Source organism: Mobula hypostoma, chromosome X1 (assembly GCF_963921235.1).
Source record: "Mobula hypostoma chromosome X1, sMobHyp1.1, whole genome shotgun sequence".
In the NCBI taxonomy this organism is placed as follows: Eukaryota; Metazoa; Chordata; class Chondrichthyes; order Myliobatiformes; family Myliobatidae; genus Mobula; species Mobula hypostoma.
In genome coordinates, this window is record NC_086128.1 from 12,034,809 (window position 1) to 12,052,727 (window position 17,919).

At 40.8% G+C, this 17,919-nt stretch overlaps 1 protein-coding gene across 2 annotated transcripts in view; it reads left to right on the plus strand.

Annotated features, from left to right (window-relative positions):
* Window positions 1-17,919, plus strand: part of LOC134340131 (STE20/SPS1-related proline-alanine-rich protein kinase-like) — a 121,110-nt gene that overhangs the window by 45,141 nt on the left and 58,050 nt on the right. For both annotated transcript variants that reach the window (XM_063037014.1, XM_063037015.1), the window contains exon 4: window positions 12,914-13,018. In XM_063037014.1, the coding sequence (XP_062893084.1) occupies window positions 12,946-13,018 (73 nt within the window). In that variant the 5' untranslated portion in view covers window positions 12,914-12,945. The remainder of the gene's footprint in view (window positions 1-12,913; window positions 13,019-17,919) is intronic.

Below are 17,919 nucleotides of genomic sequence, written 5' to 3' on the forward strand. Positions count from 1 at the left end.
TGTGACCACGTGGGTTTCCTCCGGGTGCTCTGGTTTCCTCCCACAGTCCAAAGACATACCTGTTGGTAGGTTAATTGGTCATTGTAAACTGTCCTGTGATTAGGCTTGGATTAAATTGGGGATTGCTGGGCAGCGTGGCTTGAAGGGCCAGAGAGGCCTATTCTACGCTGTATCTCAATAAGTAAAATACATAATAGTGGCCAGATATTAATTTAAATGCCATTGTCACTAGGCAGAGTTCCCTTCATCTTGAATATTGCACCACTGCACTCTTATATTCATTTGGTTTAATATCTCACCTGAAAAAGGGTACCAGCAACAGAGTAGTAGTTCTTAAGTACTACACTCTCCTTTCCATTGAGGTTTGCATTGAGCTCAACTCATGAAAATGGGATAAACTAGATTTCCTTTTAAAAGAAAGCCATGACCCTTTCCTTGATTGTTCACTTTTAAAACCCACTGAATTTTGATATTATTATTTACAAATAAATAGAAAAATCAAAGCAGTGTGGAGGAACACAGGAATCTTTGTGTCCAAGTCCATGAACCCCTCATAGTTGCTGCACAAGTTGATAGACTGGTTAACAAGGCATATGGTGTGTTGGCCCTCATTAGTCGGGAGATTGAGTTCATAAGCTACAAGGTTATGTTGCAGCACTATAAAACTCTGGTTAGACCACACTTGGAGTATTGTGATTAGTTTTTGTTGCCTCGTTATAGGAAGGATGTGGAAGCTTTTCAAGAAGGTGCAGATGAGATTTACCAGGATGTTGTCTGGATTAGCGAACATGTCATATGAAGAAAGGTTGGAGCGAGTGAGGGCTTTTCTCTTTGGATCAAAGGAGAATGAGGCGACCTGGTAGAGATGTATAAGATTATAATAGAGGCAAAGATAGAGTGGACAGTAAGCACTTTCTTTCCCAGGGCAGCACTGACAAATACCAAAGGACATTCTTTTAAAGTGAGTGGAGGAAAATTTAGAGGAGATGTCAGAAATAGGTTTTTACACAGAGGCTGATAAATGCCTGGAACACACTGCTGGGGGCGGTAGTAGAGGCAGATACAAGATGGACATTTAAGAGACTCTTAGATAGGCAAATTGAGAGTTATGGGCTGTGTAGGAGGGAAGGTTTAGATCAGTGTTTCCCAACCTTTTTTAGCCCAATGCTCCCCCCCCCCAAGCACTTTCATACTTACCAATGCCCCCCTACAGCACCTTCACATTTGCCAACGCCCCTCTTAGACACAATATACTTTCCGGCACCCCCATAGTGTAAAAACATGACTACCATATGCTAACAAGAGAAAATGATTCTGCTTTAAATTTTTATTTGACTTTAAACCTAGCTTACACAGTGCTTATGCGCTGTACTGCAGCTTCAATATCAATGTGATCCTTGAGCTTGATGGTTTTTAGCAAGAGTTGAAATATCCCATTCAAGTTGAGACAGCAAAAGCTTTATGTCCAAGTGGTTTCTGTTTTTTTTTGAGAATGTGGTTCATAGCACTGAAGCCTCTTTCAACAAGGTAGGAGGATGGAAATGTTATGAAGAGAAGTTTAGCTCTTCTCCAAAGACCAGGAAACTTTGTATGACAGTGTAGCCACGTACCACAAAAGCTGAAATTTTTGAAAAGCATTCTTGCTTCTTCATTATTCTGAATTTTGATAATTTCTTCTTGCAAGCTCTCTTCTTGTTCTTCCACCTTGCAAAGAAATGGGTTAATTATCCAGTATGGAATATCCAGATTGTTCAAGTCCTTGAATCAATTCTGAAAATCCTTCTTCAGTGACTGCAGGTGTAAGCAGTACTCTTACAAATCACCATCTGTGAAAGAGAGTCCCATATTTTCCATGCAGGGTAACTGTGAGAACATTCTACTCCCAATATTTTGCTTATATATTTCCAATTTTCTGATAAAAGTGGAAACTGCAATTTTTGCCTGGATTAAATTGAAAACCTCACCCTGATGTTTCAGACTTGGAATGTTCATTTTGTCATACAGATCAGCTAGGTATGCCACATCTCCCAGTAGAAGTTCAATCTTGTTTCTCAAAAATTCAACTACAGTATCAAAAAGATCAAAGAAACATTTTAAGCAGCAGCCTTTTGACAGCCAGCACAGTTCAGTGTGAAGAAGCAAGCATTCAACTCTTCATTACTATCTTGGCGTAACTGGCAAAATACTCTGCTTTTTAGTGGATGAGCTATAATTTTGTTGGTAGCAGATATTACAAGAGTCATGCTTGAAAAAAGTTGCAGGCTGAGGTTTTTGGCTGCGAGAGGTTAACAATGAATTACACAATAGATTGCAAACAGACTTGGATTTTCTTTTTTCATAAATGCCACTAAACCAGCATGGTGACCTGTCATATATGGTGCTCCATCTGTTGCACAAGAAATCATGTTCCTAATGGGAATACTTTTATCCTCAATATACATTATGAGCTCAAGGTAAATTGATTCTCCGCTGATATTTATTTTTAACTTTTTGCAAAGGAGAATCTCTAAACAAAACTTTTCCATTTTTGATAAACCGTACATATGCCATTAGCACTGCCTCATTGTTTCGCACAGTTGACTCATCCAGTTTATCCAATATTCTGTTTTTTGTAGCTCAGTGCATAGTTGATACTCAATGTTTTCACTCATTTCGTCAATACGGCAAGCTACAGAGTTATTACTCAGAGGAATTGATTTTCAAATACTGGTGTCCATCTTGAGACCAGTAGTGAACACTTCTGATACAGCAGATATTATTAATCTTTCACCAATTTTATGAGATTTTCCAAACTTTGCTATCATTTTGGAAATATAAGAAGCATGAGGCCACTATTAAGGTCATTTTTGCCTTCTTGGCAAAGGATTTGATTGTGCAAAGCTTCTCAAATGCTTCTTTCAGCTTCTGGAACTGAGTAATACCATAAGTAGCCTTTTCAGGGTGTCTTTTATGGAAGCGTCTTGCAATCTTGATGGTCTCATGGCTTCATTAGACAGTACACTATTACAAATAAGACACATGGGGCACCACTGATCTGACGGGAACAGAATAAAATCATACTTCAGGTATGTAACATCGTATTGACGCACTTTCTGTAGTTTCTGTTTCTTAGCAGGATTAGAATTCAAGGCTTCACCATCTTCAGTCTCATAGAGTACATACCTATCATTCATTAACGGGGCTAAATTAAAATTAAAAAATGAACACAAACGGGGAATGCCTCTCGGATGTTGACGACAGCAGTGAGTTGACACAGTCAGTCAGATCTTGTGACTCAAGTTTAGGGTGCTGCTTACCGCACCCCCCCCCCCCACCAGCCAAGAATCCTGAACACCCTCTGACAACTTCTATTTCTCCTTATTCCCTCTCAGGACACATAACCACCCTCCCCAGGAAACACTGGGTTAGGTTAATTGTGGAGTAGGTTCAAAGGTGGGCACAACATTGTGGGCCAAAGGGCCTGTACTGTGCTGTACTGTTCTATATTTTATGTAAATATTTCTAGCAAGCACCCTTAGTGGACAAATCAATGCTGTACTAATGAAACATACCAAGAGGGCCTCGTATCCAATTCTTTATTTGTGCAAGTTAACTAATCTCATGGGTAACACTGAGTGATATTGATTCAGTAGTTGACCTTGGTGCTCCTACATGAGGGAGGGAATAGTGTTACCACTTTTGATTACTATCCATTGATTCCTCTCCAAAAGTATGTGTTGATGAAGATATTTTGGGTATGGAATCAGTTATAAACAATCCTCATATTAATGGCTAAAACCTATCTTGGATGGCAGCACAAAATAAACCATATTAGATTATCCGTCCAGTTGATATTTCCCCCAATATTTAATTCCCTTGGGTGCCATGGAATTATCTAGCAATTACCACATTATGTCCAGTGGCTCATGTCACCTGTTCCATTGCTAGCACCTGAAATGAATTCCTACCCCTCATTCTTTGAATGTAATCTCTCAATATCAGAGAGCTAATACTGATTGAGTCAATGCCTTCAAGGCTGAAAAGGAAAGAAAAATTTCTGGTTTCCTGATTGAGACTCTCTCTTCATTGATCATAAGGCATAATATAAAATCCCTTAGCGATATCCCTACTATTCCACTGAAAACAATGAACAAGCCTTGTGAGGGGAGAAGCTGAAGTAGGGATAGGCTAATAGCTAGCAGCAGGAGGGCATGGGAAAACTCAGTATTCAAGCCGGAGGGACGCAATATCAAAGAGTTTTCAGATATTGTATCATTCATAGAGGCTTAGAATTGGGAGCCAGTCAGGGAGTTTGAGATCTGGTAGGAGTGGGGAAATAATTGGGCCTTGATATTATTGGGAGAGACATCTCCTAAAATCTCTCATCCATCCTCCTTAGACTGACTTTTGTTTCCTTATTTGTCCCAGTTCCATTTTCCCCTCTTATACTATCAACACTATTTTTCATCTGATCACTCCTGCATTTCACCCTATCATACAGCATTCTTTTTGACTTTTCTTCTCGTTACCCCCACCCACCTTCATGTCATCAGTCCTCCATAGCTGCTCCCTCAGCTGCTGTATGTTTCCAGCATTTTCTGCTTTCATTTCTTTTATTGGAAGTGACCTAGCACCATCCATAGAACTAGGTCAGTGGGGCTGAGAGGGGAGGAAGAGTCCTGGTCTGCAGCCCAACTGCCTTATGCTGGAATTCTGTTGTTGCAAAACAACAAATTTCACAACATACATTAGTGATATTAAACCTGATTCTGATTCTGAATTTGGCTGGCTGCATGCAACACTTGAGAGGGTATGTAACACAGGTAAAGTGAATCGAATGACTCTCTTCACTCTTCCTCGTGTTATGTGTTAAGTGAGACCACTTCTGTTTGAAAGAAGGAAACAAAGAATCCAGGGAGACTATGGAGGAGTTTAGTTACGGAGATATAAAGCACAGAAACAGGCCCTTTGGCCTACTGAGACTGTGCTTCAACCATCCACTCACTCTGATCCCATTTTATTCACTCCACTTTTCCATCAACTCCCATCAGATTCCACCATTCACCCACTCACTAGCAGTAAAAAGTCAAAGCTGAGTTTATTGTCATGAGTTTATTGTACATGTATGGACAGGTGCTACTTGCAGCAGCATTACAGGCATATAGAATCAGATAAGAGCATTCACAAGAGAAACATCAACGTAAATTAAGCACTTTTTTTTTACAGAAAATTTGAAGTTCAAATAAATTTATTATCAAAGTACATATACAGTATGTTACCATATATGACCTCAGGTGGAATGTGACAGAAAGAGGCATTCTTTAAGGTCCTCATGTCACCTGTTAAGCCAAAGTTCAAAGTAATTTTATTATCAAACTGAGTATATGGTACCATATACTACATTGAGATTAATTTTTTGCACGCATTACAGAAAAAAGGTATTCAATAGTATTTACGAAAAATTATACATAAACGAATACTGACAAACAACCAATGTGCAAAAGAGGACAAACTGTGAAAATCAAAAAATAATACTGAGAACATGAATTGTAAAGAGTCCTTGAAAGTGAGTCACACACATAAAAATTGCTGCCTGGCCTGCTGCATTCACCAGAAATTTTTATGTGTGTTGCTTAAAATTCCAGCATCTGCAGATTTCCTCGTGTTTGCGCTTGAAAGTGAGTCTATTGGTTGTGGAATCAGTTCAGAGTTGAGGTGAGGGAAGTTATCTACACTGATTCAGAAGCCTGATAGTTAGAGAGTCGTGGATGTTCCTGAACCTGGTGGTGTGAGACCTAAGGATTCTATACCTTCTTCTAATGGTAGTAGTGAGAAGAGGGTATGGCCTGGATAGTGGGAGTCTTTGATGATGGATGCTACTTTCTTGTGCCAGCAGTCAATGGTGGAGAGGGCTTTGCCTGTGATGGACTGGGCTGTGTTCACCATTTTCTGCAGCCTTTTCCATTCCTGGGCATTAATGTTTCCTTACCAAGCGGTGATGCAACCAGTTAGGATGCTCTCTACTGTGCATCTATAGAAGTTTATCAAAGATTTTGGTGATATGCTGAAGCTATGCAAACTTTGAAGAAAGATTACAGAACAACAAGAAGTATTTTAATGCAGATTGATCAAAGTGATTTACCATTACCAACCTGCATATATTTGGGATGTGGGAGGAAATCTGAAAACCCAGAGGAATCCCTTACAGTTGCAGATAATGTGCAAGGTCCACACGGACAGCATTGGAGTTAAGATCAAACCTGGGTCACTTGAGTTGTGTACCGACAGCTCTATTAACTGTGATACTGTGCCACACCACAGCTGGAATGTTCTCACTGATGACAAACTGGAGAAGCTGGTTAAAAGGAGACTCCATTGAAATGGTGGAATTGCAAAGGAATGGGAGCGGGGAAAGCATTTCCCACTGTCAGGAGAGGCAATAAACAGAAGACACAGGTTTAAGGTAATTGAAAAAGAACCAGTGGGGGAGATAAAGAAACATATTTTGTGCAGCAAGTTGCTATATGTTTTCCAAAAGGATGTTTGGTGTAGATCCAATAGTAATGTTTAAAAGGGAATTGGATATATGCTTGAAGAGGAAAGATTTGAAGACTACTGACTAAAAGCAGTGGAACAAACCTGCTTGGATGGCTACCAGAGTCGGTACAGATGCAATGGGTCATATGGCCTCTTCCTGTACTGTATGAGTCCTAAGTTTGTAAATTGTGCATTTCCACTTTATTTGCAAAAGTTCCATTACTAAAAGTAATAAATAAAATTGGGTTGCAAAATTCAACTTTCAATCTTACAGCAGTAGTGTGTGAGGTAGTCTGTAAGAGATTCTGCAGAGTCAACGCTTTATCAGAGATTGGGAAATATCAGTAGGAAGGCTCTCAACCAGCCAGTTACTTCTGGGATTTCTCAGGGTATGGCTGTTCAGTGATAACTTTTATATGTTTAAGGTGCTATGATTAAAGTTAACATTTCGCAAGATACTGGAAAGTCATCATAAATAGTGAAGAGCAATGTGGAAAAAATTGGGGATTTGATTGATTAGTTGTTTGTTTTTGTTGAGGCTACCGGTCGCTCACTTGTCTGTTAGACATATTCCCATATTACAGCACTTCAAAAGTACTTAATTGACTGTAAAGTGCTTTTAGATATTCTCTGGTAACAGGTGCTACAGAAATACAGGTCTGTCTTGTATTTGAGCAATCAGTGATTCCTCAATACCAATGGTATTAATAAGTCTTAAGTTTGGATGGGAGATACTTGCATCTGCCTCAGGCCCTGAAACCTTAGCTGTTGGGGAGGGCATAAACTAATTGACTGGGGGATGGGAAATGAAGTGATTGGGCTGAGGATGGGGCAATTGGTATACGACCAGATGGAGTGTGTAGTGAGACTGTTAGGAAGGACAGGCAGATAACAGGGCAGATTTGCAGTCAGTGGGATGAGTTGCAGTGTAACATAGACAATAGACAATAGGTGCAGGAGTAGGCCATTCAGCCCTTCGAGCTAGCACCACCATTCACTGTGATCATGGCTGATCATCCACTATCAGTTTCCAGTTCCTGCCTTATTCCCATAACCTTTGATTCCACTATCTTTAAGAGCTCTATCCATCTCTTTTTTGAAAGCATCCAGAGACTTGGCCTCCACAGCCTTCTGGGGCAGAGCATTCCATATATCCACCACTCTCTGGGTGAAAAAGTTTTTCCTCAACTCCGTTCTAAATGGCCTACCCCTAATTCTTAAACTGTGGCCTCTGGTTCTGGACTCACCCATCAGCGGGAACATGCTTCCTGCCTGCAGCATGTCCAAACTCTTAATAATCTTATATGTTTCAATAACATCCCCTCTCAGCCTTCTAAATTCCAGAGTATACAAGCCCAGTCGCTCCAATCTTTCGACATATGACAGTCCCGCCATCCCGGGAATTAACCTTGTGAACCTACGCTGCACTCCCTCAATAGTAAGAATGTCCCTCCTTAAATTTGGAGACCAAAACTGCACACAGTACTCCAGGTGTGGTCTCACCAGGGCCCTGTACAGCTGCAGAAGGACCTCTTTGCTCTTATACTCAATTTTCCTTGTTATGAAGGCCAGCATGCCATTAGCCTTCTTCATTGCCTGCTGTACTTGCATGCTTGCTTTCAGTGACTGATGTACAGGAACACCTAGAACTTGTTGTGCTTCCCCTTTTCCTAACTTGACTCCATTTAGATAATAATCTGCCTTCCTGTTCTTACCACCAAAGTGGATAACCTCACATTTATCCACATTAAACTGCATCTGCCATGCATCTGCCCACTCACCCAGCCTGTCCAAGTCACCCTGCATTCTCATAACATCCTTCTCACATTTCACACTGCCACCCAGCTTTGTGTCATCGGCAAATTTGCTAATGTTACTTTTAATTCCCTCATTTAAATCATTAATATATATTGTAAGCAGCTGCAGTCCCAGCACTGAACCCTGCGGTACCCCACTGGTCGCCGCCTGCCATTCCGAATGGGACCCATTAATCGCTATTCTTTGTTTTCTGTCAGCCGCCAATTTTCAATCCACGTCAGTACTCTGCCCCCAATACTATGTGCCCTAATTTTGCCCACTAATCTCCTATGTGGGACTTTATCAAAGGCTTTCTGAAAGTCCAGGTACACTACATCCACTGGCTCTTCCTTGTCCATTTTCATAGTTACATCCTCAAAAAATTCCAGAAGTTTAGCCAAGCACGATTTCCCCTTTGTAAATCTATGCTGACTTGGACCAATCCTGTTACTACTATCCAGATGTGTCGTAATTTCATCTTTTATAATTGACTCCAGCATCTTTCCCACCACCGATGTCAGGCTAACCGGTCTATAATTCCCTGTTTTCTCTCTCCCTCCCTTCTTGAAGAGAGGGACAACATTAGCCACCCTCCAATCCACAGGAACTGATCCTGAATCTATAGAACATTGGAAAATGATTACCAATGCATCCACAATTTCTAAAGCCACCTCCTTAAGTACCCTGGGATGCAGACCATCAGGTCCCGGGGACTTATCAGCCTTCAGACCCAACAGCCTATCCAACACCATTTCCTGCCTAATATAAATTTCCTTCAATTCATCCATTACCCTTGGTCCTTTGGCCACTATTACATCTGGGAGATTGTTTGTGTCTTCCCTAGTGAAGACAGATCCAAAGTACCTGTTCAACTTGTCTGCCATTTCCTTGTTCCCCATAATAAATTCACCCGCTTCTGTCTTCAAGGGCCCAATTTTGGTCTTAACTATTTTTTTGCTTTTCACATACCTAAAGAAGCTTTTACTATCCTCCTTTATATTCTAGTTTACCTTCATACCTCATTTTTTTCTCCATGTATTGCCTTTTTAGTTGGGGGCAAAATCGAAAAGGATGACAAATACAAGACTGAAGGTGTTATATTTAAATGCATGCAGTATATGGAATAAGATAGATGATCTTGTAGCACAGTTAGAGATTGGTAGGTATGATGTTGTGGGCATCTCTGAGTCATGGCTGAATGAAGATTAGAGTTGGGAGCTAAACATCCAAAGGTACACATTGTATCGAAAGGACGGGAGGGTAAGCAGAGGGGGTGGGGTGGCTCTATTGGTAAAAAAAAATCAAATCCTTAGAAAAGGTGACATAGGATCAGAAGATGTAGAATCCTTGTGGAAAGAGTTGACGAACTGAAAGGGTAAAAAGACCCTGTTGGGAGTTATATACAGGCCTCTGAACAATAGCTAAGATGTGGGCTACAAATTACAGTGGGAGATAGAAAATGCATGTCAATAGGCAATGTTACTATTGTCATGGGGGATTTCAATATGCAGGTATATTGGGGGAATCAGGTTGGTGCTGGATCCCGAAAGAGAGTTTATAGAAAGTCTACAGGATGGATGTTAGGAGCAGCTTGTGGTTGAACCCATGAGGGGAAAGGCTATTTTGGATTGAGTGTTGTATAATGAACCAGATTTGATTCGGGAGCTAAAGATAAGGAACCCTTAGGAGACAATGATCATAAAATGATAGTCTTCATCCTGCAATTTGAGAGGGAGAAGCTAAAGTCAGATGTATCAGTATTACGGTGGAGTAAAGGGGATTATAGAGGCATGAGAGCGGAGGTGGCCAAAGTTGATTGGAAGAGAACACTAGCAGGGATGACGGCAGAACAGTGATGGCTGGAGTATCTGGGAACAATTTGGAAAGCACAGGATAGATACTTTACAAAGAAGAAGAAATATTCTAAAGGCAGGATGATGCAACCATGGCTGACAAGGGAAGTCAAAGCTAATATAGAAGCAAAAGTGAGGGCATATAATAGAACAAAAATTAGTGGGAAGTTAGAGGATTGGGAAGCTTTTAAAAACCAACTGAAGACAACTAAAAAAGCCATAAGGAGTAAAAGAGAGGTGAGAGTAGATATCAAACAGCTGGAAAATTATGCTGGAGAGGTAGTAATGGGGAACAAGGAAATGGCAGACAAACTAAATAAGTATTTTGCATCAGTCTTCACTGTGGAAGAGTGTCAAAGTTCAAGAGTGTCAGGGGGCAGAAGTGAGTGTAGTTGCTATTACTAGAGAGAAGGTACTGGGAAGCTGAAAGGTCTGAAGGTAGACAAGTCACCCGGACCAGATGGACCACAATCCAGGGTTCTGAAGGAGGTAGCTGAAGAGATTGTGGAGGCATTCGTAATGATCTTTCAAAAATCACTTGATTCTGGAATGGTTCCGGAGGACTGGAAAATTGCAGTTGTCACTCCACTCTTCAAGAAGGGAGGGAGGCAGAAGAACAGAGATTACAGGTCAGCTAGCCTAACCGCAATGGTTGGAAAGATATTGGAGTTGATTGTTAAGGATGAGGTCTCAGGGTACTTAGAGACAAATAATTAGATGGCCCAAAGTCAGCATGGTTTCCTCAAGGGAACATCTTGTCTGACAAATCTGTTGGAATTCTTTGAGGAAATAACAAGCAGGTAGCAGGTGGATGCTGTGCACTTAGATTTTCAGAAGGCCTTTCACAAGGTACCACACATGAGGCTGCTTATGAAATAAGACCCCGTGGTCTTACAGGAAATATACTAGCATGAATAGAGGATTGGCTGATCAGCAGGATGCAAAGAGTGGGAACGAAGGGAGCCTTTTCCGGTTGGCTGTCGGTGTCAGTGGTATTCTGCAGGGGTTAGTATTGGGACTGCTTCTTTTTACATTATATATCAATAATTTGGATGACAGAATTGGTGGCTTTGTGGACGATAAGAAGATAGGTGGAGGGGCAGGTAGTGTTGAGGAAGCAGGGAGGCTGCAGGGGGACTTCGACAGATTAGGAGAATGGGCAAAGAAGTGGCAGATGGATTACAGTGCCAGGTAAGGTATGGTCGTGCACTTTGGTAGAAGGAACAAAAACGGGTAGAAAATTCAAAAAATCCTATGTGCAAAGGGACTTGGGAGTCCTTGTGCGGGATTTCCTGAAGGTTAGCTTGCAGGTTGAGTTGGTGGTGAGGAAGGCAAATGCAATGTTAGCATTCATTTCAAGAGAACTAGAATATAAAAGTAAGGATGTCATGCTGAGGCTTTATAAGACACTGGTGAGGCCTCACTTGGAGTATTGTGAGCAGTTTTGGGCCCCTTATCTGAGAAATAGACGTGCTGACATTGGAGAGGGTTCAGAGGAGGTTCATGAGAATGATTCCAGGATTGAAAAGGTTATTGTATGAGGAGTGTTTGATGGCTCTGGGCCTGTAGTCACTTGAATTTAGAAGAATGGTGGGGGGTGGGGGGAGGGATCTCATTGAAACCTATTGAGAGTTGAAAGGCGTAGCTAGAGTGGACGTGGAGAAAGTGTTTCCCATGGTGGGGGAGTCTAGGTCCAGAGGGCACAGTTTCAGAATAAAGGGATGTCCATTTAGATCAAAGAGGAGGAATTTCTTTAGCCAAAAGGTGCTGAATCTGTGGAATTTGTTGCCATGGGCAGCTGTGGAGGCCAAGTCATTTAAGGTGGAGGTTGATAGTTCTTGATTAGTCAGAGTGTAAAGGTTACAAGAAGGCAGGAAAATGAGATTGATAGGGAAAATGGATCAGCCATGATGAAATGGCAGAGCAGACTCGACGGGCCGAATGGCCTAATTCTGCCCCTATCTCTCATGGTTTTATGGAATATTCCAAGCCGTGGTGAATTCCTTGCCAATGTGCCAGGTCCTGTAGAGGTTGGTACTGACCTCAGAGGTAGAACGAGTAGCCTCCGCAAACAGAAAGACTTTTCCTTTAGAAAATTCCTTCCCAGGAACAAATGCTTGTCGAGGGCGAAGGCAGACGTCAACGTTTAAATCCCCTTCCCGTCACCTTAGAAACCAGGAGACGCCATACAAGAAAAATGCTTCCTTCGGCTGCTGCTGCTTTGATGCAAACGACAGGAAATAAAACACTAGTGTGATAATGTACCCCATCACTCTTATCCCACCTCAACGAGGCAGCCTCTCTCTTCCTCACACACAAGGCAAAAAGGCAAAAAAAACGCCAGGAGGGGCGGAGCCCAGGGAACCGAGAGTCCGGCTTGAATTTTCTCCTTTGCCGACTAACCAGGAGAGAGTTAGTATTACTGCGGAGGAAAATGAGGCCTAATCACATATTTGTAGTTTTAGAGACACCTCTTAGGCGCGATGTGGACATTTACACCAACGGGACCCATAGTCCTGTGCCATCTCAAGGGAGGGTATTACACGAATCATTATTAGTTTCAGAGACAGAATACAACGGTAAACCTGTAAATTGGATAACTGCATAACAATGAAACATTTTTTTATGTGTGCCTGAAACAGCGACGAGCAGTTAGCGAGACGGTGCCTGTTTTTATATTATGAGCTGTGTGTATGCGCGCGTATGTGTATATGTATGTATAAAGTTGCTGAACGCTCTGTCCACAGCTGCCTCTCGCCGCATTGTGACTCACAGCATCATGGCGGAGGAGCTGCTAGCCGGGTCCCAGTGGCCAAATTCAAGAGATGCCTATGAGCTTCAGGAGATCATCGGTCAGTCTCTTCCTAATTATTTTAACTAAAGGTGGTGGATCTGAATAAATGTAATAGTCGCAATGGCACAGGAAAGAACCTTTGCCTTGGTTGTTTTTTTTATTTTGTTCAAATTTCAGGCTTGTTTGTGCGGCATCATTAATTCTGAGCGATTTCAATCTTTGCATATGCCCAGTCTGCAGTTTGTTGGGTGCAGACGGCTTTCGTCTATTTTTTTTTAAACTGGCGTCGTTTTCCATAATATATGTATATACAAAGAGGAAATTTGCCTTTTTTTCTAATTTGCTACGTGCAAATGTTCTGATTTATTATTGCATGTTTTGGGTCGTGAATGTTCAGTAGAGTATGTTTGGTCTTGCTGTTTTTTTCCCCCTCTCAGACTGGTTGATCCGGGTTCAGCAGTAATGAATGAAACTTAAACATATTGCTAGCAGAACCACTTTCAATGTCTACCATCCCCTCTTAACATGTTTGCGGAAGGGTGACACCGATATTTCATGTCAAATGGGATTCCCTGCAATAATTTTATACATTTGCGGATATAAGTGTATAAAATATGCGAATATATTACCATTTTGAATGATGTCTGGTACCATAGCAAGCGTAATTAAAGTGTATATATAAATCACAAACTAATACATAGGGGTTATGGAGCGGGGGTCAGGTGGTCCGGCCAATTTACACATGACTGAACGAAGTTGAAAGCTTCTGGGAAAGTAAATGGAACAGCAATCGTAAAGAAGCAGCAAGGCCCTCAGCATTGTCTAACCATCCCCTTTGTTCTTTAGACGACAATTTCTTTACACACAGACAGTTGTCAAAACATGGAACACTTTTGCCACAAGTGGATACTGTAGTGGAGATGTCTGAAAAAGTATTGAAAGTATTTGATTTAAAATTATAGAAAGGCTAAGGGGGAGAAAAAGATGATTGGAATGGGCAATTCCAATACAGGGGCCAGTGCCAATACAGATTTGATAGACTGAATAGCCTCTTTCTGTGCTATAAATTAGCTGATTCTGCTTGGGAGAGCATGATACAAAATGTGACAGGGATTTGAATTGTTCACATGAGGAACAAATAATCTTACTTCTCCTCTTCTCCCCCACCCATCAAAGAGTTCACTTAACTTGGTAACAATGCACTTTCTCAGTGTTCAGGTATTTTTTATTATGTTTTGTCATCTTGTATATAATTGTTGACATCAAATGGGTAGGATTAACAGAACTATAAACCCTTCTTTCAGAGGTAAGGTTGATTTCATTGCAAACTCTGCAAACCAAAGAATTACAGTTTCAAAGCTTGTTTTGTATTGTATTGTGTGGCTTCATGTGGTGTAGTTACAAAGCTACAATTGACCTGTGAGCACTTTGAGTTGACCCTTTTGAATGATGACCGTATTGTGTCTGTAAATGATGTTCCCCATAACTGAATCACCATCAGATACTTGCAATCCAGACTTGTGTTAAATATAAACTATCAGAGGGATCTCTGGAGAAGAAATCTCTCATCATGTTCAAATGAGCAGAGAGAAAAAAGAGGAGAGCTGTACAAAAAGAAATCAAGTGAATGACTGCTTGAATTGATGCCTCAAGTTTTGGTTGGTGGCATCATTGGATGAGTGATTATGTTTGTCTTGGCACATTTGTAAACCTATCAATAGAGAAAAAATATTTTGTAGAAAGTACATTATGGAAGCTTGGAGTGTTGCATTGATCTATCATCTGCATGAAATGATTCTCACGGCTGGTGAGTTAATGTTTCAGAGCGGGTTTCTCCGAACTCCTACAGAAAGTAAATCTGTCAGAGATTATCCACAAACATTGTCTTCAATCTATGGTGTGTCAGCATGATTTTGCACAATGCTGGATAATGCCTCATATATCCTTAGTGGGCCGAAGATCAAAATCAATACATTCAATTTTTTGTTTCTTTCACCACTTCTCTCTAAAGGATGTTGATCCATGCTGAGGTTGGTTCCTTTTGGACTTAGGCACTCTTTAATAGCTCATCATTTATAGTGCCTGAGAAGGCTGTGGAGAGGGAAAATCACAACCAAGTTCCAGCCAAACCTCACTTGTCCTCCTCCAATCTGTTCGACTCGCTGACTGTTGGTCAGTAGTGGGAATGGTGGTGGGCGGGAGGGTGCACCGTTTCCCTCTCGGTCGTCCATGGGTACTGAGACCAGCTGCACAGTCCATTTGCTGCCCAGGCTAAGATCAGTTTACTTGGCACAAGATGGGCATCAGTCCTAGTACTTCCAGTTTACATGGATGAGATGTTGTAAACTGTCTTTTCTAGTTGGTTAATTGGGAAAACAGGCTACGGATAGCTATTTTATAGTGAAGGACATCGTAGCCAGATTCTGTACTTCCAAAGTGCCATCCATGAAACATGCTTTCCAACTAGGTTCAAATGTAATCAGGAATGGGAGCCTAGCTTTCCTTAACTTGGAGATAATGATATTAATTGTAGGGTTGGCCATTACCATCATTCTGAATGAAATCAGTTAACTTAACTTAGGCCAATACCAGGGCCTTCCTAATCTGTGCAATTCAATACCACACTGTATTGTGCATCTAAAGACTGAAAGAGTCTGTGCATGCGCCCACAATGGCTGCCATTAAATGTATGCATGTTGGAGCAAAGGAGTTTTGGAAATTACACCACTTACTCGAGTGTGTAAGCTCTGTGTTGTATTATAGGTCTCAATTGCAGTAATTGAACTTGTAAAAGATGGGCAAAGTTTGAGAAGTTGTGTGCTCCTTTTGCTATTTGTACATGGTGTACTTCTTTGTGATAATATTTTATTCCAGAAGAAGGTCAAGCCCATGCAAAGGTCTACAACCTGCCATGCTGAAATACTTCTACCAATCCATTGCATCATTATGCTTTGGAGAAAGGTAGCAACACAAGGCCAGAGTATGTATAGCAGAAGTCCGTGGGTATTCGGCCTATTAAAACTGTTTTCATGTTTTCCCCACATAAACCTCTTAATCTAATCCCACTCTTGCTCACTCCCTCTTTCCATTAGTATTCGTTATCAAGCAATTCTGTATATATGCAAAAAAAATGTACTCTGTTTCAACAGTACTTTGTGATAAAGAATTCCACTTTCTAAAGGCTTTTTTTTGTTAAGAAATGTCACAGTTACCCTTTTGATGATTACTATCAGTTCAGACATGCAAGAGAAGCCCTTTATCCACAGCTTCTGCTAGCCGCCGATACAAAAGTGGAATTGCCAAAGTGCTGAGTGCAAGAGTGCAAGTCTCTTTCAGGAATAACGTAAAATAGATTACATTTTTATTTTATAAATTGGCGTGAGTGGGTGAGGGGGAGCTGACAGAATACAAAGACTTGTTGGTCTCACCATAATCTGCAATTTATGACCCATAAATGTATAATTGAAAAAAATTAATAAGAAAAACATTTTTAAAAATTTGCATTGTATGTCATTATGAATCTCTCTTATACCAAAGTAGTAAGAAAAGGATTTAGCTCAATATGGCAGTGTGGGGAGTGTTTGGTACATGAGTGCTGTACATTTTATAGAGTTCTGTATATTATTAATTGGTAACCCATGAAGAGAAATTGTGTGTGGTTATTTGTCTTTCACTTTAACATCCCCTTTTCCTTTCTGCAAGCATTTGTTTCATACCAAAGGAACAGCTGCACAGGCACTGACAACCTTTCAGTAGCTTAGACAAGCAGACACCATGTGCCTTGGCAGTGAGTGCCGGCAGATTATTCAATGTCCACTCAAATGCACTTAATAGTAGGGGTTGTTGAGATAGCAGTCAGATATGGGAATCCTTGCTCAAGAAGGCAGCCATTTAGTTGACAATTAATTCGATTAAGCTTTACCATTATGATTTATTATAGGTTTTCAGTATGGCTGGTGGAAAGAGGAGCAAAGAAATGTGGGAATTTGGTATTTAGTAAATGTGATAAATGCTAGTTGGATAAATAGCCTCTTTACTAGTAGTAATTTTATGGGTGTGTGCAGGTGTTCTGAATGGACGTCCATTTAAAAGTGTGTCAGCCTGTGCATGTGTAGCTGTGTGCGTGCATGTGCATTGCAATCGATGAAAAAGGCTCACGGTAAACTACAGGTGAAAATGATTAAGCTAAAGTAAATCCCCTGATCACTTTGAACAAGTGGCAGATAACTCTTGAGGACTTGCTGTTAAGCTTCCTGTCTCGTGCTTTCTATCTGTGTTACACAGTTAACCAGTGGAGAAATTTGCAGGTTTTCAAACATTAGCTGTACCATTATTTCTCTTGTACTGTACATCAATATGACTGCCCTGTGGAGCAATAAACTGTCACTCAGTTTTGGCAGATAAACAATATATATTAATAATTTATTAGTAATCAAAAATTCTGCTGGAAGTAATGTGACTATCAAGATAAAAGAGACTATAGTGATTTCTCAAAATGCTCTAGAAAGGACTGATTTGATGTTATTAACTTTCAAAATTTGAATGGTGGATCTTTCCTCTTAAGATAAAAGCACATCAGATGTATGATTGAAAGCATAAGTAGATTGGACTATACCTTGGTGCCTCTCTTCCCCAACCCACCCCAGAGTTTTGGGAGTAAAGGTTGGAAGTATTTTGTCACAGAATGTGGGAGAGGTTTGTAGCTCCATCCTGTAATAGTGGCTGATGCATAGTCACTTTTTAATTGGAATCTGTTAGATTGCTGCTAATCAAAAATACTAAGAGATATGGTGCTAAGAGCTGGGGTTATGGAGTTAGGCCACAGGTCACAGATCAACCTGTATAGATTTGAGGGGCTTCTATCCCTGTATGTGCTTAAAAACCCTTGCCTGCTCTCGAGTGTTGGTGCAGAGAAATAAGATAAAGGAACACTTTCAAAAAATGCTGATGAACACAGCA